The 27,259-nt window shown below is 44.1% G+C and overlaps 1 protein-coding gene across 1 annotated transcript in view; it reads left to right on the top strand.

The window, feature by feature from the left end:
• The window catches only part of LOC126455589 (uncharacterized), an 80,625-nt gene extending 53,890 nt beyond the window's left edge, over nucleotides 1-26,735 (top strand). The window contains exons 4-6 of the mRNA XM_050091347.1: nucleotides 12,330-12,465; nucleotides 22,473-22,725; nucleotides 25,818-26,735. Coding sequence (XP_049947304.1) covers nucleotides 12,330-12,465; nucleotides 22,473-22,722 — 386 coding nt within the window. The 3' untranslated portion in view covers nucleotides 22,723-22,725; nucleotides 25,818-26,735. The remainder of the gene's footprint in view (nucleotides 1-12,329; nucleotides 12,466-22,472; nucleotides 22,726-25,817) is intronic.
• The last annotated feature ends 524 nt before the right edge of the window (nucleotides 26,736-27,259 follow it).

Here is a 27,259-nt window from a genome sequence, read left to right as displayed (position 1 = left end):
ATGGTTGCCTCCTCACTGCTGTTCAGAGGGGAGGTGCGTGTACAAACAAACCTTGATCGAGCTGTGCCGCCATCTGCGTGCATTTTCTGTGGGTCGACTCTGATAAGGTCGCATGGCTGTGTGTTTGTAACTCGAGTAAGGTCTTACTATCAAACATGCAGCAAATGCAATGTACTACATCTATACACAGATATGATACTGATCTATGGTGAGACCCACAGCAATGGTAAATTAGTTACAACAGTTAAGTTTTTATTTTCCAGCCCTGTTGTTACATTTAGCAGGGTCTCCTCTCCGTTTGTTGTGGAGACCGCATTACTGTTCTGCTTACGCAAACCTGTCGGCGTCTGTGGTACCCGGGATAAACTAATGTCAACGGAGAGCGGTGCGTGCGTGGACCACCTGGTATTTCCTAATGAGAAATCGCACATGATTTGATGCAGCTACGACAGAACGTATTACAGTAAAACATTGCAACTGTCAAAACCTGAGTCACCAAAAATTGTACTTCTTTATAATCCATTCAACACTGAAGTTTTCCATCCATTTTTAGAAATGCTACAATCTTGATTGCAAGATTTTTCATCGACACAAAATTATATGGAAATTTAAGATACATGGCAAGGACAACTTTTATAAAGCCAATTTTATTACACAAGTAGACAACTACATAAATGTAAACACAACGCAGCACAGGTACAAAACGTTTTAAAACATGCGCAGCAATATCTGATTTTTGTCCAGAAATTTGCGTGCATTTACGCGTTGCGCGTACAGGAGAGCAAATTAACGAAACAAATTTAACAGCTGTATACCTTATAAAATCAGTCATAAACAATAACACCCCGAAAAATATTTCAGAATGACCACAAAACGTATGGTGACTAATAACATGACAGTGAACTCTGAACGAAGTGGTGAACTTTTTCTATATGCTCTCCATCTGTTTCGCTTCAAACGGTTTTGCGTGAGAAATCGGAATCGACAAAGCCATCCGAAAGTACAATAACGCGATCGGCAAACTGTCTACTGTTGCAGGAAGCCAACGGTAAAATATAGTGATAACCAAAATATTATGATTGGGAGGATTTGCAGCCTCGTGGCGCAGTGAAGAAAATGTATACGCGAAGCAGGAACGAGAAAGGAATCATTCTCGCGACGATACGGGCCGGAAATTGCGAAACTCTCTGAAATAGGCGACTTATGAAAGGACAGTGGTATGACCCGGAGTCTGGGAACAAGAATGTGGAAAACGGCAAGCCGGTCGGCTGAAGAATGCCATAATCTGCCAGGCCTGCATGCAATACGATATCATGATCGAACAATTTTAACTAAAAGAGGGCATAATTGTACACTACTGTCCATTAAAATTGCTGCACCAAGAAGAAATTCAGATGATAAACGGGTTTTCATTGGACAAATATATTATACTAGAATTGACATGTGATTACATTTTCTCGCAATTTGTGTGCATAGATCCTGTGAAATCAGTACCCAGAACAACCACTTCTGGCCGTAATAATGGCCTCGATACGCCTGGGCATTGAGTCAAACAGAGCTTGGATGGCGTGTACAGGTAGAGCTGCCCATGCAGCTTCAACACGATACCACAGATCATCAATAATAGTGACTGACGTATTGTGACGAGCCAGTTGTTCGGCCACCATTGATAAGACGTATTCAATTGGTGAGAGATCTGGAGAATGTGCTGGCCAGGGCAGCAGTCGAACATTTTCTGCATCCAGAACCTGCAACATGCGGTCGTGCATTATCCTGCTGAAATGTAGGGTTTCGCAGGGATCGAATGAAGGGTACAGCCACGGGTCATAACACATCTGAAATGTAACGTACACTGTTCAAATTGCCGTCAATGCGGACAAGAGGTGACTTAGACGTGTAACCAATGGCACCCCATACCATCACGCTGGGTGATACGCCAGTATGACGGTGACGAATACACGTTTCCAATGTTCGTTCACCGCGATGTCGCCAAACACGGATGCGACCATCATGAAGCTGTAAAACGAACCTGCATTCATCCGAAAAAATGACGTTTTGCCATTCGTGCACCCAAGTTCGTCGTTGAGTACACCATCGCAGGCGCTCCTGTCTGTGATGCAGCCTCAAGGGTAACCGCAGCCATGGTCTCCGAGCTAATAGTCCATGCTGCTGCAAACGCCGTCGAGCTGTTCGTGCAAATGGTTGTTGTCTTGCAAAGGTGTCCATCTGTTGACTCAGGGATCGAGACGTGGCTGCACAATCCGTTACAGCCATGGGGATAAGGTGCCTGTCATCTTGACTGCTAATGATATGAGGCCGTTTGGATCCAGCATGGCGTTTCGTATTACCCTCCTGAAGCCACCGATTCCATATTCTGCTAACAGTCATTGGATCTCGACGAACGCGAGCAGCAATGTCGCGATACGATAAACTGCAATCGCGATAGGCTACAATCCGACCTTCATCAAAGTTGGAAACGTGATGGTACGCATTTCTCCTCCTTACACGAGGCATCACAACAACGTTTCCCCAGCGACGCTGGTCAACTGCTGTTTGTGTATGAGAAATCGTTTGGAAACTTCCCTCATGTCAGAATGTTGTAGGTTTCGCCACCGGCGCCAACCTTATGTGTATGCTCTGAAGAGCTAACCATATGCATATCAGAGCAGCTTCTTCCTGTTGGTTAAATATCACGTCTGTAGCACGTCATCTTCGCGGGGTAGTAATTTTAATGGCCAGTAGTGAATTTATGACTTATTATTAAACATTTTCACGGCTGAAACATAAACAACTTGGGAAACCATAAGAGATTATTCAAGTTCAGTGTTATGCCTCCAAATACAGGGTGTTTCAAAGAGAAAGATCAGTTCTCAGTAGTATATTACACAAAAACTATAAAAAAAGAAAGACCCCGCGAATTTCACTGGATAGAGGAAGGTTCAAAGTACTCTTATCATGAGTGCCATGCGTTGATCGAGAAACATTAAAACGGTACTCCATTTCATTCCAGATATGAGTCAGCTGGTCCATCTTTACTGAATCGACAGCTTCGAAGATCAGCTGCCGTAGGCGGGACGAAAACTGGGTTTTCCTTCTGCTCACAAAGCAAAAATATGACGAAATATAGATGCTGACCTGGGAGAGCAAGAGCAATAAACAGGATCTTGTTGTCCACCGCTTTCAGCCCAAAGCTGTGGGATGGTGGTGTTAAGATAACGCCGCACTTCAAAGTGAAAGCAAAAAACGCGGCACAGCATGCTTGAAAAGGAAATCACTTTAATCTTCGTGAAGAGAAAACAAACAGTTTTGCAACGTGTCCAGGTATGACATTCCTGTCACAGTTTCCTTCACAAAACGAAATATCCTTAAACTCTGTGAACAGAAACAGCACAAAGCACATCCACTTTTGGTGAGCCTTTTCCGTGTTTCACGACGATTGAAAAGTGTAAAAACGTTGCGTGCAGTGACGAATCACAGTATACAATGTGGCTATCCGATGGCAGGGTGTGGGAGTGGCGAATTTCCGGTGAACGACATCTGCCAGCGTGTGTATTGCCAACAGTAAAATTCGGCGGCGGTAGTGTTATGGTGTGGTCGTGTTTTTCATGGAGGGGGCTTGCACCCCATGTTGCTTTGCGTCGCACTATCACAGCACAGGCCTACATTGATGTTTTAAGCACCATCTTGCTTCCCACTGTTGAAGAGCAATTCGAGGATGGCGATTTCATCTTTCAACACGATAGAGCCTGTTCATAATGCACGGCCTGTGGCGAAGTGGTTGCACGGCAATAACATCCCTGTAATGGACTGGCTTGCACAGAGTCCTGGGGTGAATCCTATAGAACACCTTTGGGATATTTTGGAATGCCTACCTCGTGCCAGGCCTCAATGACCGACATCGATACCTCTTTTCAGTGCAGCACTCTGTGAAGGATAGGCTGCCATACCCCAAGAAACCTTCCAGCACCTGAATGAACGTGTTTCTGCGAGAGTGGAACCTGTCATCAAGGTTATGGGTGGGCCAACACCATACTGAATTCCAACGTTACCGATGGAGGGCTCCACGAACTTTTAAGTCTTTTTCAGCCAGGTATCCGGATACTTTTGATCACATAGTGCTTCTGCTGACATGGTCGCTGCGACGGGATTGCTGCAATAACTATCACATGTAAGGCTGTATGTGCAGGTGTCATTTCAGAACACTCCACACCGTTGTTTGAGGAAACTGAAGTTCCTGGCCTGCACGTGTTGTGGACTTCCGAGGACTCCGGATGCGCTCGACGTCTTCAAGAGACGTGCGTGGCCGACCAGCGTTCTTCCCTTTGCATCTGCAATTAGCTTCCAAGAATTTTATACGCCACTCATAAATATGCTTGAGCAGAAACGGTTTGTTGCTGAATAAACGACGGAATGCTCTTTTTACTTGAACAGTGGATTGACTTGGAGTAAATTCCAACACACGAAATGATTTCTATTGTGGGTTAGTCGCTATGTTGTTACAAACAAACAGTAACGTAGCTACACTCCTGGAAATTGAAATAAGAACACCGTGAATTCATTGTCCCAGGAAGGGGAAACTTTGTTGACACATTCCTGGGGTCAGATACATCACATGATCACACTGACAGAACCACAGGCACATAGACACAGGCAACAGAGCATGCACAATGTCGGCACTAGTACAGTGTATATCCACCTTTCGCAGCAATGCAGGCTGCTATTCTCCCATGGAGACGATCGTAGAGATGCTGGATGTAGTCCTGTGGAACGGCTTGCCATGCCATTGGCACCAAGGCAGAAGCGACTCTCATCGCTGAAGACGACACGTCTCCATTCGTCCCTCCATTCACGCCTGTCGCGACACCACTGGAGGCGGGCTGCACGATGTTGGGGCGTGAGCGGAAGACGGCCTAACGGTGTGCGGGACCGTAGCCCAGCTTCATGGAGACGGTTGCGAATGGTCCTCGCCGATACCCCAGGAGCAACAGTGTCCCTAATTTGCTGGGAAGTGGCGGTGCGGTCCCCTACGGCACTGCGTAGGATCCTACGGTCTTGGCGTGCATCCGTGCGTCGCTGCGGTCCGGTCCCAGGTCGACGGGCACGTGCACCTTCCGCCGACCACTGGCGACAACATCGATGTGCTGTGGAGACCTCACGCCCCACGTGTTGAGCAATTCGGCGGTACGTCCACCAGGCCTCCCGCATGCCCACTATACGCCCTCGCTCAAAGTCCGTCAGCTGCACTTACGGTTCACGTCCACGCTGTCGCGGCATGCTACCAGTGTTAAAGACTGCAATGGAGCTCCGTATGCCACGGCAAACTGGCTGACGGCGGCGGTGCTCAAATGCTGCGCAGCTAGCGCCATTCGACGGCCAACACCGCGGTTCCTGGTGTGTCCGCTGTGCCGTGCGTGTGATCATTGCTTGTACAGCCCTCTCGCAGTGTCCGGAGCAAGTATGGTGGGTCTGACACACCGGTGTCAATGTGTTCTTTTTTCCATTTCCAGGAGAGTATATCAAAAATTTAAACTTTCCTGTAACCAGTGATAAGTACAATGTGTTTCTATCTGTTGTAGTTTGTCAGTGATAAGGATTTGAAATTTGCATTTATGTGCCTATGAATGTGCCTATAAATGTATGCATAAATGAGAAGTCAGCAGACATTCATCCGATATACATCTGATCATACTTATTCTGTTAATATGTAGAATTTGATAGCCGTTTTGTAAAGAATATTGGATAACACATGAAACGTCCCCTTAGAAGAATTATACACGTGACTGTGCTTAACCTGACACACAATATTTTTAGCGCAACGCAATCTGACTTTCAAAAATCCCTGCAAAAGAATGGCCCTGAGTAACATTAAACTATACCTTTCAGAAATCACTTACCTCACAAAAATCTTCATTATTCGAACTACTGCAGTACAGCGAGCGTCACTACTGCCAGCTAAATAAAAGATTCAAACTACGGAAGGCACTAACTACTGATAGGGATAGTTAGCAAATGAAAGATATTAATAGAGAACAAACAAGTATTTACCTTGATAGTCATAATGTACACTCCTGGAAATGGAAAAAAGAACACATTGACACCGGTGTGTCAGACCCACCATACTTGCTCCGGACACTGCGAGAGGGCTGTACAAGCAATGATCACACGCACGGCACAGCGGACACACCAGGAACCGCGGTGTTGGCCGTCGAATGGCGCTAGCTGCGCAGCATTTGTGCACCGTCGCCGTCAGTGTCAGCCAGTTTGCCGTGGCATACGGAGCTCCATCGCAGTCTTTAACACTGGTAGCATGCCGCGACAGCGTGGACGTGAACCGTATGTGCAGTTGACGGACTTTGAGCGAGGGCGTATAGTGGGCATGCGGGAGGCCGGGTGGACGTACCGCCGAATTGCTCAACACGTGGGGCGTGAGGTCTCCACAGTACATCGATGTTGTCGCCAGTGGTCGGCGGAAGGTGCACGTGCCCGTCGACCTGGGACCGGACCGCAGCGACGCACGGATGCACGCCAAGACCGTAGGATCCTACGCAGTGCCGTAGGGGACCGCACCGCCACTTCCCAGCAAATTAGGGACACTGTTGCTCCTGGGGTATCGGCGAGGACTATTCGCAACCGTCTCCATGAAGCTGGGCTACGGTCCCGCACACCGTTAGGCCGTCTTCCGCTCACGCCCCAACATCGTGCAGCCCGCCTCCAGTGGTGTCGCGTCAGGCGTGAATGGAGGGACGAATGGAGACGTGTCGTCTTCAGCGATGAGAGTCGCTTCTCCTTGGTGCCAATGATGGTCGTATGCGTGTTTGGCGCCGTGCAGGTGAGCGCCACAATCAGGACTGCATACGACCGAGGCACACAGGGCCAACACCCGGCATCATGGTGTGGGGAGCGATCTCCTACACTGGCTGTACACCACTGGTGATCGTCGAGGGGACACTGAATAGTGCACGGTACATCCAAACCGTCATCGAACCCATCGTTCTACCATTCCTAGACCGGCAAGGGAACTTGCTGTTCCAACAGGGCAATGCACGTCCGCATGTATCTCGTGCCACCCAACGTGCTCTAGAAGGTGTAAGTCAACTACCCTGGCCAGCAAGATCTCCGGATCTGTCCCCCATTGAGCATGTTTGGGACTGGATGAAGCGTCGTCTCACGCGGTCTGCACGTCCAGCACGAACGCTGGTCCAACTGAGGCGCCAGGTGGAAAAGGCATAGCAAGCCGTTCCACAGGACTACATCCAGCATCTCTACGATCGTCTCCATGGGAGAATAGCAGCCTGCATTGCTGCGAAAGGTGGATATACACTGTACTAGTGCCGACATTGTGCATGCTCTGTTGCCTGTGTCTATGTGCCTGTGGTTCTGTCAGTGTGATCATGTGATGTATCTGACCCCAGGAATGTGTCAATAAAGTTTCCCCTTCCTGGGACAATGAATTCACGGTGTTCTTATTTCATTTTCCAGGAGTGTATATAGCAGTTAATGACAAATTACAAAACTCCGCCATCTCTCTCCCCACATCCACCACTGCTGGCGGCTCACCTCCAACTGCGCAACGCTACGCGCTGTTCACAGCCAGCTGCCTAACACTACAATGGCGAGTATTACAACAATGCAAAGCAGCCACAGACTGCACACAGCACAGCCAGTGATTTTCATACAGAGGTGGCGTTACCAATAAAAAACCTAAACAGCCTACTTACACACATAATATTTAGACATTTGTCTTCACAATTACAGTAAATTTTTTTGGATACATTGCAACCAAAGCTACTATCCGAACTACTTGCTGTACAAAGCGGACTTTCATTAAGTCGTATGGCTGGAGCTAAACCAGTGCATTAAAACTAACTTTTTCGACGCCATATATAGGATGCAGTCTTTCGTCCCTACTGTTCAATCTCTATCACTAGGAAATAATGACGAAAATACAGGCAAGGCTCTGCAGTGGGTTTTAAAATTCGGGGTAAAAGGATATCAGTGATGAGATTCGCAGATGACTGTCGTCAGTGAAAATAAGGAAGAATTATGGGACTTTTGATTAGAATAAACAGGCTAATGAGTACAGAACAAAGATGAAGGTAATGAGAAGTAGCTGAAATGAAACTAGTGATACACACATTGGAATTTGGGACCAGGAAGTGTGACGAAGTTAAGAAATTTTTCTACTTCGGAAGCAAGATAGCACATGACAGACAGAGTAAGGAGGATACGAAAACCGAATCATCATACGTAAAAGGGGGAAGGGCTATATCCAAATGTAAGAGAAATCTGCTAGTACCAAATATCGGCCTTTATCTGAGGAGGAAATTTCCGACAGTGCAAAGTACTTCATGGCAGTCAAGCACGGACTATGGGAAAATTAGAAATGATGAGAATCGAAGAGGTTCAACTGTGGTTTTACATAAGGATATTGAAAATTAAATGGCCTGATGATATAAGGAACGAGTAGGTTTTTCGCAGAACAGTGAAGAACGGATCTTCTTGAAGAAGAAGGCACGGGGCGGCAGGAGACATGTTAAAAAATTGAGGCATACGTTCCATGGTACTAGAGGAAGCTATGGAGGGAGAAAACTGTACGGGATCAAAAATGGTGTAAAACATTCAACAAATAAGTGATGACCCAGGGTGCAAGTGCTACTCTGAGATGAAGAGCTTAACGCAGGTGTGGAATACGTTACTGGTCACGCCGATCCTGTCAGAAGATTGATAATAATAGTAAAAAAACTCACACACTTGTCGCTACTCGTGGCCATAGGCATGACCTACCAGTCTAGTGCGTGTATTGTATGATGACAACGTATTTGACGCAGCCTAAACTCATTCTGTGGGGTCGTTTGGGGTGTACGTATGTGTTTATGTAGTAATTTCAATGGCTTCCTGTAATGCTTCTTTTCCTCGCTTTTATTTATCGGGATACTGACAAGAAATGTCAAGTCAAAAGCGACATAGCCACACAAATATTTAAGTGAATTATGACTGTCACACATTTTCTTCTTAAGAGGCTGATTGTCATTTCTCAAACAACGAAGTTCTCAATAACAAAAATAGTACAAACAGAAGTTTTTCGGCCTTACATTTTGTCACTTCTGTTACGGTAAACATATTGTAAGCCAAACATTTAGCTAAGGATCCGTGAATATTCTGTGTTTGTGGACCAGTCGGATCCCATTGCTACAATGAATTCTACTTCGCCATGGGTGAAACACCACAGAAAAGTCTCACCACCACCTGCTGTACACCCCCGTGTTACGGGGTAGAAGGTAGTAAAATGGCGCATGTTTAAAGAAGGCAGATGAACAGTCTAAGAAAAATGTACTGTGAAACTTAGAAGATAGGAAGATTAGTGTTTAACACCCCATCGATAATGACGTCATCGGAGCACAAGTTCGGCCTAGTGATAGATGAGGAAGGAAAACAGACCTGCCCTCTGCAAGTATCAGTTCCGTCATTTACTTGGAAGGATTTAGATAAGTCAGGGAAGACCGAAATGTGGATGGCCGGCCGGTAATTTGAACTCCAGAGTGGGAGTCCAGAGCGAATCTTAGAATGGGTTCCAGCAGCTATTCAGCCTGAGACCGGTTTCAAGGGAGGAGTTGGGGCGGATACACAGGCGATCGGCCGTGGCGCTGATGTATAATCGATGGCGATCGCTGATGAGTCGAAGTCAGCGACGTGATGGATGGTGCCGTCTGAACCTGCTGACGCTATCTGGCTCCAAGTATTAGACGCGCCGCAGAGCCACAGCTTTCTGGGAAGCGTGTACTGGTCAGCGTCTACTGTCGACTTCGGTCGAATCTTGTTGTTACGCTTGTTCGTATATACTGTAAGTTTACACGGGCCGCAAAAGGAGAAAGATAAATGATTGACCTGAAATATGAAGGGAAGAAATTTCAGAAGCAGTCGAAAAAAACGAGTATTATGTCTAAAAATGATACGAAACTGCAGAAAAAGCATCTTCTCTCCATGATTAAGCGGATATTCTGTAAAACTTCCTCATGTGAAACGCAGCTTTCATTCTCATACGGTATCTTGGCAAAGAGTAGGTGCAGACTGAACAGCTGGATTCCGTCGTCTTCCAGTCCCGAAAGGGAAGGATATTATTTGCAAACTCAGTCCTTGTGTTGAGAAGGACGTTCGTATACGCTGTATATTTCGCCGGCATGTATCGTCAGTATAAGACATTCAAAAAGTGATGCGTAATTGGTCCTGGGTCTTAATGATTATCAAACAGCTAAACTCCTTCTACTGGCACTGTCGCACCACTCACTCCTGACCAGCCGTCGTGTAAGCCTCTGCCAGTGGCATCATTGGGATGCGGTTTCGAGGGTTATGGGGTCAGCACAACTCAGTCCCGACTGAGCTTCCTATACCTTCAGCTTCCTATACCTTGGACTCGCTACTACTCGGTCAGGTAGTTCCTGAGTTGGCATCCGAGACTGAGCTCACCCCGTTCCAGTCCGCCCACCTCGGAAAAATCCATTGCAGCACCGGGAATTGGCCTCCAGTTCTTCGAGAAGTGGTCAGACACTCTGACCACTTAACTATGGACAACTTTACAAGTACGTTATTAAGAAGTCGATCGCTACCAACTAAGCTGACCTATCGTTTTCCGAAACACCGCATTGCCATGAGATAAATACTCTGTCACTGATTTTAAGGGGCTCCTGAAAGGCTCAAAATCATGAAAAGTTCAATTTTTACTTTTTTGTGTTTTCTGAATCTGCAGACTATTACCTTTTAATAGATATATAATTTATTCAATTCCGAAGACTACAACTATTTTTAAATTTTTTTTGAAATGTGTTCTACATGGGCGTGACCCACTGTGGCGCTGTTAAACTGCTGTCAAATGGTGTTATTATTAACGTCCGTGTTCATCAGGTACATTTTAGTGATGTGAGATAAAGTATGTGTTGTGGCTAACCTGTGATAGTTCAATATATATCGCTGGTGTGATTGTCGATTGTTTCATGTTTATTTACTCTGTCGTTATCTCGAAAATATTCGTAATTAATTTTGTTTCTTGAGTCTCTGTTTTGTTGAAGTATAATAATGAGTAAAAGTAAAGTTATTAGAAATCCTCTGAAGGCTTTTAAGAAAAGGAGAAATGTTGGAAAGCCAAAGGTATGTGTTATTACTGTAAACAATAAAGACGATAACTAAGTGAGTAAACCTAACCTCTCAAGTACACCTGCCCATAGCAGTCAAAGTAGGAAAGAAAATACTTCACAGAAGAAGCTTGGTTCAATGAGTGAAAACTATGAATGTTTTATGGGCGAATCGGATGTGAATGAAATATTTGATATGTCGGTTCTCAAAGGAATTTTTTCAAATTGTGTAAGATATATTCATTGTAGTGAAGTTGGTCTGGAACTCTCCATAACAAAGCACGTAGGACTTGCTAATGAAATACAACTGAAATGTGATAAGTGTTCATACATGACCACCTTTTGGAACAGTGTTGCAGTAACCGCAACTGAAGAAAATGGTAGCAAAATCTACGAACACAACAACGAGCGATGCTTGCTTTAGACAAGGAACGCCTTCGGGCTGCAGACAGGGCTGTAACGAGTCTAGAAATACAAGCAAGAGTAAACAGGAGGGGGAACAAGAGGAAGCTGGAGGAGGAGTTTGCAGAGGATCAAGATAATCCATCCTATGGACCTGGAATGCACTAAAAAGTTAATCCAATCTTTGTCGCTCGATTCCCAAAACTTTTATTGTCTCATACTAATTACATGTTTTCTAAGGATCTTCCAAACATATTTGTTTCAAACTTTCAGTAAATGTTACACAGTACCTTCTGCATAATTTAACACAGCCTTTTTCCAAAAATCTGTATATTTTTGAATATATAAATAAAAAATTGCAAAAAAATGTTGTGAATTTTCATTACAATTGAAAAAAAATCATCTTTAATAACTGAACTAAAATTTTGTAAAATCCCTGTGTTAAGTTGTAGCCCATATTCCAATAAATAATCTGTAAAAAGTTCAACTTCCTACCTCAAATACTTTGTGAGGAAAGATGTAATTTATAAGCGTTATTTTAACATTGCAATTATAGGGCGTTCCGGAGTCCCTTAACAACTAAGAATTAGACGGCGGAAGATTGAACACAGTTGTCATAACACGTTATGGACGAGAATTTAAATGACACAATTCATAAACAATTCGACTTGCGTAATATGTTTACATTTAAGAGAGAGACAAGAAATACGTTTCTGATGAATGAACCGTTCTGAATTTGTAACTCTTTCTTTTCAGACTGTTGGAATGTGTCAACAGTAACAGCTGTCGTGTGTTTTGCAGAGTACCTGCAGTACACGGACTGCTACCGCGCCATCTCGGATGACTGGACGGAGTGTGCGGACCGCTTCATGACGCTTGTGAATGAGGACACGGCCGCGCTCAAGGACAGGCACACCCGCATGCTGGAACTCTGCTGGTGAGCACCACTCCTCCTCACATTCACCGTGCTGTGCTCTCCGTGATCAGCTGACGTTGGGCAGCTCTCTGGATAAGAGGAATTCAAAGCTGTTTGTTTTAAGACTACAACAAAATATTTGTAAAAAGTAATTTAGTTTTTCATAGGATTTCTCTTCTGGTGTTTCATATTTTTTCTCGTAATTAAGAAAGTAATTTTCGGGAAAAAATGCAATGCAAGTAGGAAAGAACACTCATATCGTACTGCACTCTGTTCAAAATCACTTTAGCGCTGACACAACTGAAAGTGCAGCGGAGGCGTTGAACAAAGCTGTCGCATCCCTCACGGGACACGCGGATAGCCTTGCGTTTCATTAACCTCGATCAGACTCGCAAATTATTCGATGTACAAAGATGGATTTGGTATCATTGTGTTCTCGAAGTTCTTCACTATGTTTTCATCTTTGTATATTTACCACAGCAAAATTTTAACATTATTTGCAGCAACTTCACGGAACTACATTTCCCGAAGATGTTAGCTCTTTTCGCAAGCGAAAATTTTTTTGTTAATGTTGTTGGGTGTAGTGCCCACGTGAAGGAAACTGAATCTTAGCGCTCGCCCATAAAGTGCTTATCAGTCGTCCGTTGTAGTTCAATACGAAAAAAGACCACTAGCTTCGCAGTTAACCTGTCTCTACTTTTTCTGTTTAGTCGTAGCGACAGCTCAGGTTGTTCTGCATTGTAACAAAGTCGGACCGCCTCGAAAGTACTTGCCTCCTTAAGGATGGTCATTTGCAGAGTGTCGGCTGTTCCTGTCTGCGACGTAGGGCTAACCGCAAGCAACAGGACGTATCACATCCGCCGCAAATAAATCTACTTTCATAATCCGCTTTTGAAAAGAGCAGTTTCTCCGATACTGTCTAACATCAATAATTTTATAGCGTCCATTTCATTCTCAGGCAATTGCTTTAAAACTTCACAAGAGTATTTTGTTTCATATTCAGAGCTGCAGCAGTTCTTTCGCAGATAAGCGAGCCTCTTTTGTTTCTCTTTTCCCTCAAATTTGATACGTGACGATAAGAGTGTTTCTCTCAGCTGACAAACGTTAATATTCTGACAAGAGAATGACGTGGAACGTTTTTACAAGTAACATGTGATGAACATACTTTTCACTGTGTTAAGTGTCACGTAACAAACAACAATAACAAAAACAAGAAAATAATACTAACCACAACAGTATGCAACGAAAGCAGAAATCAAGCGTGACGAACGCTCACACAGGATACCATGCTGCCTCCACCTGAAGCCGTTGAAAAGATGACAAAGCGAAGCTCTGCCGTGGTGGAGGGTGAAGAATTGCAACCGCGGGAGGTCGCTGAACCCACAGGTGGGGTGCTGAATCCGCGCCGTGCCTTCACGTGAAACTCGCCCCACTACTCTCATCGTGGCTCTCACCCTGCAATAATTCTTAATGGAGTATGATACTTGAAAGACTGATTGTGCAGTAGAAATACTTTCATCGAGAAGTAGTAATGCATTGTGAAGTGTTTAACTTTGTTCTTTGTCTCTTTTTCTCTTTTTGGTATTTGTAGACATACTCTGAAAAACAGTATGTTTAATAATTTCCCAAATCTGTTTAACCACTACAGTGTTACTGTCAGTAATATTTATGTACCTCGTTTTACCTTATTATTTTCCTGAATCTTAGTACTAATATTTCAAACAAATATTGCGCTGTTGGCTTTAATGCTTACATTTCTCCTTATACTATATATATATATATATATATATATATATATATATATATATATATATATACTGAAATTGCGGGGGAAAATGTGGTGTACGAAGGCCGCGAATCGAATACAGGTGTATGGCTTACCAAGCAGGTGCGTCAGTCACTAAGCCACCTTGGCGTATCGGTTCACACATCTGTACGGATTACCCTGGCACGCCTCCCTCTTCGATGCAAATTCTCACTGCCACTCAATCTACTTTAAATTCTCCCTTACACACGAACAGAATTGCCGAGGCTCTCCGTGTACTGGAATAGTAGCTTCAGCGTCGAATGTAAATTTCATTTGTATAAGTAACTGCACCTGGCTTGCAAAGTGGATCCCCCATTTACGTTCGATGTCAAGGTGCCACATGAACAATATCAGCAATTCTGTTCGTGTGTAAGGGGGAATTTAACGTGGACTGCCCGCATCTCGTGGTCGTGCGGTAGCGTTCTCGCTTCCCACGCCCGGGTTCCCGGGTTCGATTCCCGGCGGGGTCAGCGATTTTCTCTGCCTCGTGATGGTTGGGTGTTGTGTGCTGTCCTTAGGTTAGTTAGGTTTAAGTAGTTCTAAGTTCTAGGGGACTGATGACCATAGATGTTAAGTCCCATAGTGCTCAGAGCCATTTGCACCATTTAACGTGGACTGAGCGGCAGAGAGAATTTGGATAGAGGAGAGAGGCGTGCTAGGCTAATCAGTGCATTTGTGTGAACCGATATGCCAAGGTGCCTTAGTGGCTGACGCACCTGCCTAATAAAGAGTAGAAGCGGTTTCGTTTGCCGTCCTTGGTACAAATTTTCACTTGCCGCTTCAGTCCATATACATAAAGTCGTGTCTCCATGAGACCAATAAAGTCTCTGAAATTGTTTTATTTTATTTGTATTACTATTTACTTCTATTATTATTTTTCTGTTACCATTAATATTATTGACCAACGGCCTTGCCGCAGTGGTAAGGCCGGTTCCCGTCAGATCAGCGAAGTTAGGTGCTGTCGGTCTTTGCTAGCACTTTGATGGATGACCGTCCAGAGTGCCAAGCGCTGTTGGTAAGCGGGGTTCACTCTGCCCTTGTGAGGCAAACTGAGGAGCTATTTTATTGAGGAGTATGGGCCCCGGTCGCGGAAACTGACATACGGCTGGGAGAGCGGTATGCTGACCACACGCCCCTCCAAATCCGCATCCAGTGACGCCTGAACGCCGAGGATGATAGGGCGGCCGGTCGGTTCCATTGGGCCTTCATGGCCTGTCCGGGCGGAGTTTTTTTAGTTTTCTTACAGTTACTGATGTCACGAACCTATGAGAGATTTGCTAATTATGTGTGTATGTTTGATGAACTTGATGAATATACTACGAAAAATACGATTTTTGCTGAGAAAGTTCGAAGCATTTCGTATACACATTTGTTATCAAAATCATCAGACACTCCAGACGTTCTCCTGCGTTTATTGCTGGAGATACATTTCTGAAAAAGGATATATAGTATGACGACTTAGTTACACTCTGAGAATCATTGCTGTGACGAACTTTCTGACTGTTCAGTGTATGTACGTTAGGCTCCGTGGCAATGGATTTGTTCTGGAAGTGGATGATGCTTTGTACGAGAAAATTGTAATCCTGAGCAAAAATGGCTTCGATAACGACCGCTTCCGTTTTACTGCTCTGTGCTTTAATTCATATGGTTTTCTGGAGTAAACTGGACTACGGAATTAAATTTTCAGTTGTTCAGAATCTGACAACTAAATTAAACGTTGCTATTTGTCTATTCCATATATAGGGCGACCACATATAAAATTATAAAGGGAGTGCAAATTGTGATACTGGGTGATTGGCTATAGGAAGAATATGAAAGACCTTTCAATCGTATCAGAACAAAAACAGAAATAATCAACATAAAACTATGCCCGGATACGTGGGCTTCTCGACCGTGGTGCTTCCGATCATGTTATGGATGCCACATGTACCGTGAGACTTCCAACCAAGCAGTTTTGCACCCTGAGTTTTTCGATCAGCGACTCCCCCACTGCTGATTTTCACCTACCGTTCACCGGTGGATGTGTTGTCACAGTCTGTCAGGCGGTGCCTTCGCCGAAAGCCTCCGTTTCCCTATGGTTTCGTAGCCCTAAGCTACTTGATTTCTATACAATGTGAGTAATTTAAATGATTACAGTAACAGAAGGGAAGTCAATTCCCTGTCAAGGATGCCCATCGCTATCGGTTGCACGGAAAATGTGATCAGTATACGAACTGGTTATGCGTGAATTCCGAACAGAATAAGTGTCAAGGCCGTTTACAAGTTACAAATGGCAGAATCATGGCTGAACAGCAATATTTTTGCCCCCCTGACAAAGCATATGTGTAGATTAAGAAACGCATGCTTAACTGCAGGAAAAGACTCCATGAAGAGAAGAGAATGCCCATTCCCTACATTTATAATGAGGAATTTCACGATTTGAAAAATACGTTTTTAGATTTCGTGGCAAATATGCCAAATTATGAGAACAAAACAGCGCTGTGTATAGCAAAAAGGGCACTACTGGGAAGACACAGAACTCTGGCGTGCTTTTGGAAATTCAGCTAAGCGAAGATATTTCGAAATTAGGTGAATAAAATGTAAAAGTTTTCTGAAAATTGGTGACGAGTCTGTTCCTAACAAAAGAATCCTGGTACTGTGAAGAAGCGGAGAAAAATGTTGTGTGTAAATGGAACTGCTCTTACAGACGAGACGTCTGACAGTTCAAACAGCTGTAACAGTACGCGTTGACTTTGGAAGCAGACGAAGGTATTTTCATCTTTACTTGCTTTGTTCCTAGACAACAATCGAAATACCGAAGAAACACTTTTTTCAGAATTAAAAATTAAAGTGCCTGCCTGGGCACTGAAAACTGTAGTGCTTGACTTTGCAAAGTCTGCAGTTAAATCTATGAAACTGATATTTCCCTATACATCCCTTTCTGGATGACATTTTGACTTCAAGCTATATCTGTGAGGAAAATACAAGAACTAGGATTAACGGAGGAATGCAGGAATAGAGAAGATGTACTACTGCTTTACTGCATATGTACTGCAGTGACGCGTATTCCAACAAACAGTTTCAACGAAGCGTGGATGATAATAATGGAGGAAATGCTGAGTGGAGAAAATGTCAAAAAATTCATAGACTATCTTGTGGTCGATCAATGGATGGAAAATCCTAGTATACCGACGCAACTAAGAAATGTTTCTAACTAGTTGCACAAGGCCACAAATCTGTGTCGAAGGCTGTGATAGGAAGCTAAACTCCTCAGTAAATCAAAAAATATCCACTATATTTGAAATTAAAAAAAGATTCAATTAGCGTGTATTTTCAAAAAAGATGTTTAAAATCTTTCTTACAAAAAACTGAGCGAAAAATTAAAATTCTTAAAATAAGACGGGTAAGTTTAATCAAGAATTATTGATTACACGATAAAATTTCGTCAAATAGAAATATGATCTTACTTTAACACACGAAACATTAAGGACACTTTTATAATATGCTGATAAAAAGTTTTGCACCGTCCAAATAGCTGCTAAAGTGTGAGGGCTTAGACAGTATGGGAGCGAGGGATCAAAGGATGATCCTTATTAAACTATAGAAAATGACTTTACTATGAAACAAAAGCAAAACAATGACCAAAATAATTGGCGTCTCTCCGAAAGTACTCATCTTCAGCCGTGTGTGAAACCAAAATCCATCGTGAGAAGTGTATGATGGTTCGATTTTCCTCCATATGCTGTTCAAAAGGTGGCCCACGCATCGCTACTCAAGCCTGTTGACGGTAGCCTTCCTAAAGTCATCCAGTGAGTGAGGAGTATCCCTGCGATGGGCTACAAGCATTGCAAGTTTCAGCCGGTCCCAAACATGCTTAACATGTCAGCTGACATCGCAGGTCATTCATTCGAGTGATTCGTGCCCCCTGCAGGAAGGTGTTACCAAAATGAGTGCAGTATGCTCCTACACGTACTATGTGCAGTCCTAAGCCTGAATAAAGCGTGAAGGGATTTACTGATTATAAAATGGTCGCCAGAGCCTCTCCCACTATTGAGGCTTCCTTTGACGTTCAGAAAACCCTCGGCTAAAATATTAGTGGTCGGGAGCTCCACTTTGACGTGACGGGCCGCAAAGCTTACGACCGGAAAGAGTACAACACCCTTTGTCCAAACTGGTTTGAATGCTGGCTCAAAATGGTTCAAATGGCTCTGAGCACTATGGGACTTAACATCTGTGGTCATCAGTCCCCTAGAACTTAGAACTACTTAAACCTAACTAACCTAAGGACATCACACACATCCATGACCGAGGCTGGATTCGGACCTGCGACAGTAGCGGTCACGCGGTTCCAAACTGAAGCGCCTCGAACCGCACGGCCACACCGGCCGGCGTTTGAATGCTGATCAGATTCAGTTGTGAAAACTAATTTCTCACCAACGAGTGTTCCAGCAACGAAAAAGAAGGAGTTGGCAAGGCGGGGAAGGCATTCTGTGATGTAAAAGGGATACCTTTTACTTATTTTAAGTAGTTGCCGAATAATTGGCAAGCCGTCCGCAAAGAGAACATGCGAGAAAACGTCTGCTTAACAAATTAGTCATAATAATGATAGAAACAATAATGATACTCACAGTAGTGCAATTGTCCACAGAGGTGCTTGAGCTATGGAATAACTGAGAGATTTCAAGTACGAATTGCTGAAACAACCATTTACTCGCACCATATTTCTCATCCCCTGCCGTCCCTATATTCACTCACCTAAGGATGTGTACTCGAAAAACTCCGCCGTTCTGGCCTCAGACTGGCGAACCGGGACCGAACGACCGCCGTGTCATCCTCAGACAGTGGCGTCATTTGGGTGCGGTACAGACGGGAATGGGGTCAAAATGGCCCTCTGCCAGCCTTTGGGGGCTTTGCAAACTTTGGAGCCGTTGCTTCCATTCACAGAAATCTTAAATTAGTCTTACGATTCTGAATGGGCCAAAGGAAATCGCTGATGATACCATACGAAAATCAGCTACTGCAAGCTCTTCGTGAAGGGGACAAACAACAACGTGTCGAGTTCTGTAATTTCGTTCGTGGCTTAGTGATAAGTGACGAGGCAAAATTCCATTTAAATGGAAAGTTGAACCGTCATAATGTGAGAATATAGGGTACGGAACAACCACATGAAGTTGTACTATACTATAGGGACTCTCCAAAATTTAATTTGTTTGTGCAGCTTCAGGGCAAAATGTGCATGGACCATTTTTCTTTGCCGAGAACACTGTTACAGGAAGCACATATATCAATATACTTGATAACTTTCTATTTCAACAGTTGGAGACCCATTCGAACAACTTCATTTACTAACAGGATGGGGCACCACCACACTGGCATCTGGAAGTGCGGGAATTCTTAAATCAAAAGATTACTGTACGATGCATCGGTCGTACTGGACCAAATGACTCAGCATTATAGTACAGACCTCCAAGGTCACCGGACCTGACTATTCGTGATTATTTTTTGTGGGAGTTTATAAAAGACTCTGTTTATGTGCCTCCGTTACCAACGACAATGAATGGACTGTGGCATCGCATAATAGCAGCCATGGAAGCTGTAACTCAAGACATGCTTGCTACAGTGTTGGAACAATCTGAATACCGCACTGACATATGTCGTGCATCTCTCGAGTGGGGCATATTGAATACCTATGAAAAGGTATTTAGAAAAAAAACTTTTTGAATTTCCCGTGCATCAAAAAACAAAATTCATTTTCTGTGTTTATTAGTTTCAAATATTAAAGTCCACTGAAGAGGTTATGACAACATTTAACTGTATATGTGCAAGCGTAAGCTTCTGTGATATTTGTCGCTTCCATAAAAAGTTTCAGTGTATGTAACCACGTAGTTTTTTTTGTTTAAAAAACTATTCCCGTCACTTTACTATCTGAATCAACAGTATACTGTATCCTGTATGAGTTAACAAATCTTCCTGATAATGGCGGCCTGAAACAGAGACCGAAACGCTGTTTTATAAACAGCATTATCCTGCCGTGACGTTCCCAGTCACACTTTAATGAAGATTTTAGTGGATAGTTTGAAAGCGTTTCGAATCCGCAGATTATGGTTGATTTTTAGCGTTGAGCCAATTATTGCCACCTAAACTTGGACAAGGTGCGTTAACTTTTGGCTTTTCTTCTTCTTCTCCTCCTTCTCCTCCTTCTCTTCTGAGTAGGGTTGCTCCCACTTGTCTGCCTCATTTCGTGGATGTACTGGACCAACTGCGCGCCGATCTCTCGAGTGGTGTTCCAGGTAGTCGTTTCTCTCCCGCCCGTGCGTGTTTACAAAGTTTAGCTAGTTTTCAAGTCTCCAACCTTTTCACACGTTCCTCACAATTTCCTTTTCTTGTCTTCATCGCTTTGTTTGTATTTTATATTCGACACTGTTCCCTTACCTACAGCTTTATTTTTTTCCCACTTGGTTACTTCCTGGATTATTCTTTACTTCTTCATTTACACTACTGTAAACGTTTGTCTTACGTTTTACGACCGAACGAAGCGGCGCAATTGTTAGCACGCTGGACTCGAATCCGAAAGAACGTCGGTACAAATCCTGATTTAGATTTTCCGTGTTTTCCCTAAACTGCTGCAGGCAAATGCTGGAATGGTTGCTTTGAAAGGGCCCGGCCGACTTCCTTCCGCATCTTTCCTTAATCCGATGGGATCGATAACCTCGCTGAAACTTCCTGCCAGATTAAAACTGTGTGCCGGACCGAGACTCGAACTCGGGACCTTTACCTTTCGCGGGGAAGTGCTCTACCATCTGAGCTACCCAAACACGACTCACGCCCCGTCCTCACAGCTTCACTTCTGCCAGTATCTCGCCTCCTACCTTCCAAACTTTACAGAAGCTCTCCTGCGAACCTTGCAGAACTAGCACTCCTGAAAGAAAGAATATTGCCGAGACATGGGTAAGCCACAGCCTGGGGGATTTTTCCAGAATGAGATTTTCACTCTGCAGCGGAGTGTGCGCTGATATGAAACTTCCTGGCAGATTAAAACTGTGTGCCGGTCCGAGACTTGAACTTCGGACCTTTGCCTTTAGCGGGCAAGTGCTCTACCACGTGAGCTACCCAAACACTCCTGAAATAAAGGATATTGCCGAGATATGGGTAAGCCACAGCCTGGGGGATGTTTCCAGAATGAGATTTTCACTCTGCAGCGGGGTGTGCGCTGATATGAAACTTCCTGGCAGATTAAAACTGTGTGCCGGTCCGAGACTTGAACTTCGGGCCTTTGCCTTTAGCGGGCAAGTGCTCTACCATCTGAGCTACTCAAACACGACTTCTGTAAGGTTTGGGAGGTAGGAGACGAGGTACTGGCAGAAGTGAAGTTGTGAGGACGGAGCGTGAGTCGTGGTTGGGTAGCTGAGATGGTAGAGCACTTGCCCTCGAAAGGCAAAGGTGCCGAGTTCGAGTCTCGATCCGGCACACAGTTTTAATGTGCCAAGAAGTTTCATATGAGCGCACACTCCGCTGCAGAGTGAAAATCTCCTTCTGATGACCCCGCTGTTTGGTCCCCTCCCTCAAATCAACTAACTGTCTTTTTCGCTTAAGCTCTAGTTTCTGCTGCATATGTCGTTGATTCACACATTTTTATTTTCCCCTCAGTTGCAATAAATTTTTTTGTCCATTCAGTATTTTGCATGCAAACAGCTACTCTTACTGCATATGGCACTTGCTATTCCTCTTCCACGGTTAAGTCTTTGCAGTTGATATTAACAGTCCCCGGATAGTTAAATGGTTCAAATGGCTCTAAGCACTATGGGACTTAACATCTGAAGTCATCACGCACATCCATGCCCGAGGCAGGATTCGAATCTGCGACCGTAGCAGCCGCGTAGTTCCAGACTGAAGCACCTAGAATCGCTCGTCCACAGCGGTCGGCTATTGTTAAAGTACACCACTTGTTCAACTGACAAATCATCTACTTCTGAGTTACATCGTACAGGCACTTTTGTTATTATTTAGTCTTAGTTTTTTTAGATGAGATTTACATGTAAATTTCTTACATTAAACAATTTGGCACTGTCAGGACGACATGCTTTCTTCCCACCGTTGTTTTTTTTCACATTTGACTCAGGAAGGAACACGGGTGAGTGTTTAGAGACAGGTAGTATGACAGATTTTTCAACTGCGGAAAGCGGCACTAGCAACACTCCGGGGACTTGCTAATGCGAGTGTTTTCGTTTTGGGGGTGGTCCAGCGCCAAGCACGGCTTCCTGGTGTGCGTGTACGTGGCGAGCCGGGCGCGCTGCCGGCGCTCCGAGGCGATGTTCCTGCAGCGCATCGGCGAGACGCTGTCCAGCCTGCAGGTGTACTCGCCGCTCTGCCGCCAGCTGGGCGTCGCCGTCTGCAGCCGCGCCTCCGCCCCTGGGTCCGACGGCGGCGCCCACCTCGCCGTCGCCTTCGCAGCGGCCGCCGCCTGGGCCGCCGCCAGCGTCCGCAGGCTCTAACAGGTGCGGTGGGAGGGATCCAGCAATACAGTCAGAAAGTACAAGGGAATTACAATCTTTCTGTTTCTTTCTTTTGCTACTGCCTTTGTCCCGCATTGCGCAGGGTCGGCAGGGTTAAGTACGGAATTGGCATGGTTAATTTTAAGGTGTTGCCGGATGCCCTTCCTGCCGCCACCCCATACCCCCCAGGACGGAAATAGTGTACCCCCAGCTGCTGCGTCTAGCGTAAATCGTGAAATAGTGTGAATGTGGTTCAAATGTTAGGCGGGATGTGGGGACCAGCCCGGTATTCACCTAGTAGGATGAGGAAAACCGCCTAAAAACCACATCCAGACTGGCTGGCACACCGGCCGTCGTCGGTAATCCGCCGGGCGGATTCGATCCGGGCCGGCGCGCCTACCCGACTCCAGGAAACAGCGCGTTAGCGCTCTCGGCTATCCTGGCGGTTGTAAAAGGGAATTATAATACTAGACGTAAAATAAGGCCTTAGGTAACATTCCATCCGAATCTCTAAAACCATTGGGTGAAATAGCAAAGAAATGGCTGTTCAGGTCCACATGTAGACTATGACACTGGAGACATACCATCGGACTTTAGGAAAGATATCATCCTTTCAATTCAGAAGATAAGAAGAGTAAGAGACTGTGAGAATTACCGCGCAACCAGCTTAACAACTGATGCACCCAAGCAGTTCACAAGAAAATAATGGGGAAGAAAATTGAGAAACTGCTAGGTTATTATTTTGACTTTGGGAAAACTAAATCCACCACTGGGATAGTCCTCACGTTGCGCTTGACAACGGAAGTAAAACTGAAGAAAAATCGAGACATGTTCATAGGATGTGCCAAAAAATACTGAAAAAAATTGGACTGCTCTACAGGGAAAGACTAACAATAATACAAGAACCAGGAGACTGCAAATTCAAGAATGAACAACACGGAATAACTTTCGTGATGGTAGTGGGAGCTGTGGAGAGTAAAAACTGTAGAGGAAGACACACTGGACTACATCCAGCAAATAACTGAGGACGTAGGTTGCAAGTGATATATTTTGCGATGAAGACGTTGGCACAAAGAAATTCTTGACGAGCCACACCAAACCAGTCATAAACTGACGGATCAGATAAAAAGGCAGAAATGCTGTCTATCTTTTATTTCCTCTCCCTTCAATCTGTACATCGAAGAAGCAAAGACGGAATTGAAAAAAATGGAATGATCGTATGGCATTGTTGGTCGGGAGGCCCCATGTACGGAAGGTCGGCCGCCGTATTGCAAGGCCCTTTTAGTTGACGCCACCTCGGCGATTTGCGATTCAATGATGATGAAAGACACACAGCACCCAGTCATCACGAGACAGAGAAAATGCCTGACCCCAGCAGGAATCGACCCCGAGACTCCGTGCGCGTGAAGCGAGAACGCTACCTCAAGACCACGAGCTGCGAACAAAGACGTAATTAAAATAACGGCTTAAGACTGGGATTAAAAATCCGGGATGAAAGGATATTCAGGGCGAAAGGATTTGGTCATGAAGTAGACGAAGTTAGGCAGTTCTGGTACCGTGAAACCAAAATAACCCATGAAGCTCCAAACAATGAAGACATAAAACGCAGAAGTCTAGTAGTATCAAACACAGTCATTCATTTGAGGAATGAATTTCTGAGAATGCCTGTTTGGAGCATGGAATTGTAGGGCGGAGAATAATTGATTATAGGAAAACCGGAAAAAAGATAATCGAAGCTTTTAAGACGTGGTGCTGCAGAAGAGTGTTGAAAATAACGCTGACAGGTAAAGTAATGAATGAGATTCTCCGCAAAATCGCCGATGAAAGGAACATATGGACAACACCGGAAAGAAGAAGGGACAGGATGATATGTGTGAAGATATCATGGAATTACTTCCATGGTACTAGAGCGAGCTGTAGACGGTAAAAGCAATAGAGGAAGTCACTGACTGGGATACATCCAGGAAATAATTGAGGACGTAGTTTGCTAGTCCTATTTTGAGATGGGGAGGGTGGCACAGGAAACGAAATCGACCACATCAAACCAGTCAGAAGACTGATGGCTCAAACAAGAAAAAAGAAGAAAAAAATAACAGGCATAGACAGGTCACAAATTTCGTTTCCTTAGTTGCAAGTAGATCTCATGAAAATTATGCACTCAAAATACACAACATTGTTAACGGACATGGAGATCACTGTAATAGTTGCCGAAGCTACGTAATATTTACTGTATAATATTGTCATTCACTTAGAAAGTTGACGTTGCTGCTTAAGATATACATAAAAATAGTAGTATCTCTTACTAGACTAAGTATTCCTTCCTACAGCAATCGTTCATCCAAAGATACTCTTGTGCTGCCCATTTTTAGCGTCAGCTCTCGACTTAAAAAGTAAATCGTGTATTCCTACATCATTACAGACGCGTACGATCTGTGGTTTTGATTTCGGACTTCAAGACGATGTATGCGATTTGGTTTGTTTTAAAGCCAGACCGAGGTTCGAATCCCTGTGTGGCATGCACATTTTAGCTTTCCGTGAAGACCTTAAATGTATCAAGATGAATGCCCGGATGGTTCCTGCCGCTCTCCTTCCCTACCCTTTCCCAATACGAGTTTATATTCAACCCTAATGAGTTTGTCATCGACGTAAAGTAAAACATAATCTTCCTGTTCCCTCGTTAAAATGTTTTAGGATCTTACCATTCAGGCACTTTCGCAAATTATAATGGTTATTCTATTCCTACATACGTATTATCTCCTTCCTTTTCTGCTTACGTAGTTGGCATGTATTCTGACGAACACCACAGTTTTCGTCACTTATTCGGTTCACCAACTTTGCTTCCGCAAGGCACCGTTGTGCACAGCGACTATATATTGTTATAAGGAAAGACAGGTACACGGCTGCCAGTCGCAGACCCGTTCCCACAGTTGAAAAATGGATCTGCAAGAACAATAAGAAACAAATGGCACTGCGGCTGATTGCTGTGTTGCTAGCTTTCCTTATACGGTATTTATTTGGTTTCATTTGTAAGTAGCGCCCTGTAAAAGGAGAATACACAAATATATTCTTACAACGTTTCTCTGTGTTCTTTGCAGGTTTTTAGAGACACAGCCGGCATTTATACTTTTGACATGTTACCAACATCCTCCTGTGAACAATGGACATACGCAAAGCGTTTCCGAGAATATGCGTTGGACGAAGTGTGAGAAGTCTGAGGGAAAATGGCACCCGCTCGAAAGAGATTCGTTTCGTCAAGAAGAGTCGTCTTTTCGCTGTTGTGCTAGCACGACGTGTTGGTCTCACATTGGTCTGGAGATGAACGATGGCTGCCGAACGCACAAGACACCGGCTGACCGATATCGGCGCTCACTTTCAAAGTGCCCTGTCCCAATTTTAATTCTATCTACTGTAAAGCGAAATGTTTTACATCTATCATTGTAATTTACTATTTATAAACTTAGAAAACTGTCACGTCACATGTACCAATTCCTAAATCTGTTAAACAAAATAATCACTGGGTAATCATCATTGCTATGTGAAGTAGAAACAGTAGGGCTATAGTTTTCGACAAGCTGCTCTGTTAACTCCTTTGTAATCATACGAGACTGCGCCGAAAAGACAGCCTCATTAATAAGTGTCATTAAATTTTCGTAAATTACAGTCGCATGCACGTGTTAGAAACAGTTAGCAGAAGAGGCAATGCTGTCACGTCATAACCGACGAAAACGTTTTATTTATTGTTTCCCAGAAATTCATATCGTTCTCGCCGTATTTGTTTTGTAATTATGGACTGCGAATGTAGACAATCTCTGTCCCCTGTATGACTGTATGCACACGTGCCACGTTTTTATTGTATAATTACAAGTGAGATAATACACTCCCTTTACTTAAATTTTATCGCAAATTCTTCCAGTGCATTTTATGAAAATTCTATTCAGAACGTTTCTTTCATTTATTTGATAAGGAAGATATATTGTACAAAACATGTTGACTTGTGTGGCATGTGTACTGTTTTTCTCTGATGGTATCTTTCAATAAATAGTTTTATTGAACTTGCTGTATTCTTAGGCTTGTTGTCCAGTAGATATGTGGCTACTACCACAGACTGCTTTATAAACAACATTTGAATGTAACTAACATGAACTGCTATCGACATGAAGAAAAATCTACGGATGACTTTTAGCTGTGTAGGTATGTGTCTAAATAACAAACCTTGGCATGATATAGTTGATGTACAGCGTGATTATTATTAACGTATAAAAATCCCCGAAGTGACGTAGATGGCACTGATATAAGTAATTTAATGTAATACACGTGGGGCCGCAAAGATCGGGAAAAACCCAGAATTTAATGAGAAATGTTGAGCGTGTGATGTCCTCAGAGGAGGCAGTCCTGGATGCCCACTCTCAAATCCTGACCACTCGACCCCCTACACACTGTCATCACGAGGCAGATGTAACAACGTTCTCGCCCTTTCTCTGCCCGTATACATTAACACTGGTGACCAGAAGAGGGTTCATAGACATTAACTCGAGTG

This window comes from Schistocerca serialis, chromosome 2 (genome assembly GCF_023864345.2).
Source record: "Schistocerca serialis cubense isolate TAMUIC-IGC-003099 chromosome 2, iqSchSeri2.2, whole genome shotgun sequence".
Classification (NCBI taxonomy): domain Eukaryota; kingdom Metazoa; phylum Arthropoda; class Insecta; order Orthoptera; family Acrididae; genus Schistocerca; species Schistocerca serialis.
Note: the sequence above shows the minus strand (reverse complement) of the source record. Positions and strands in the feature narration are given on the sequence as shown.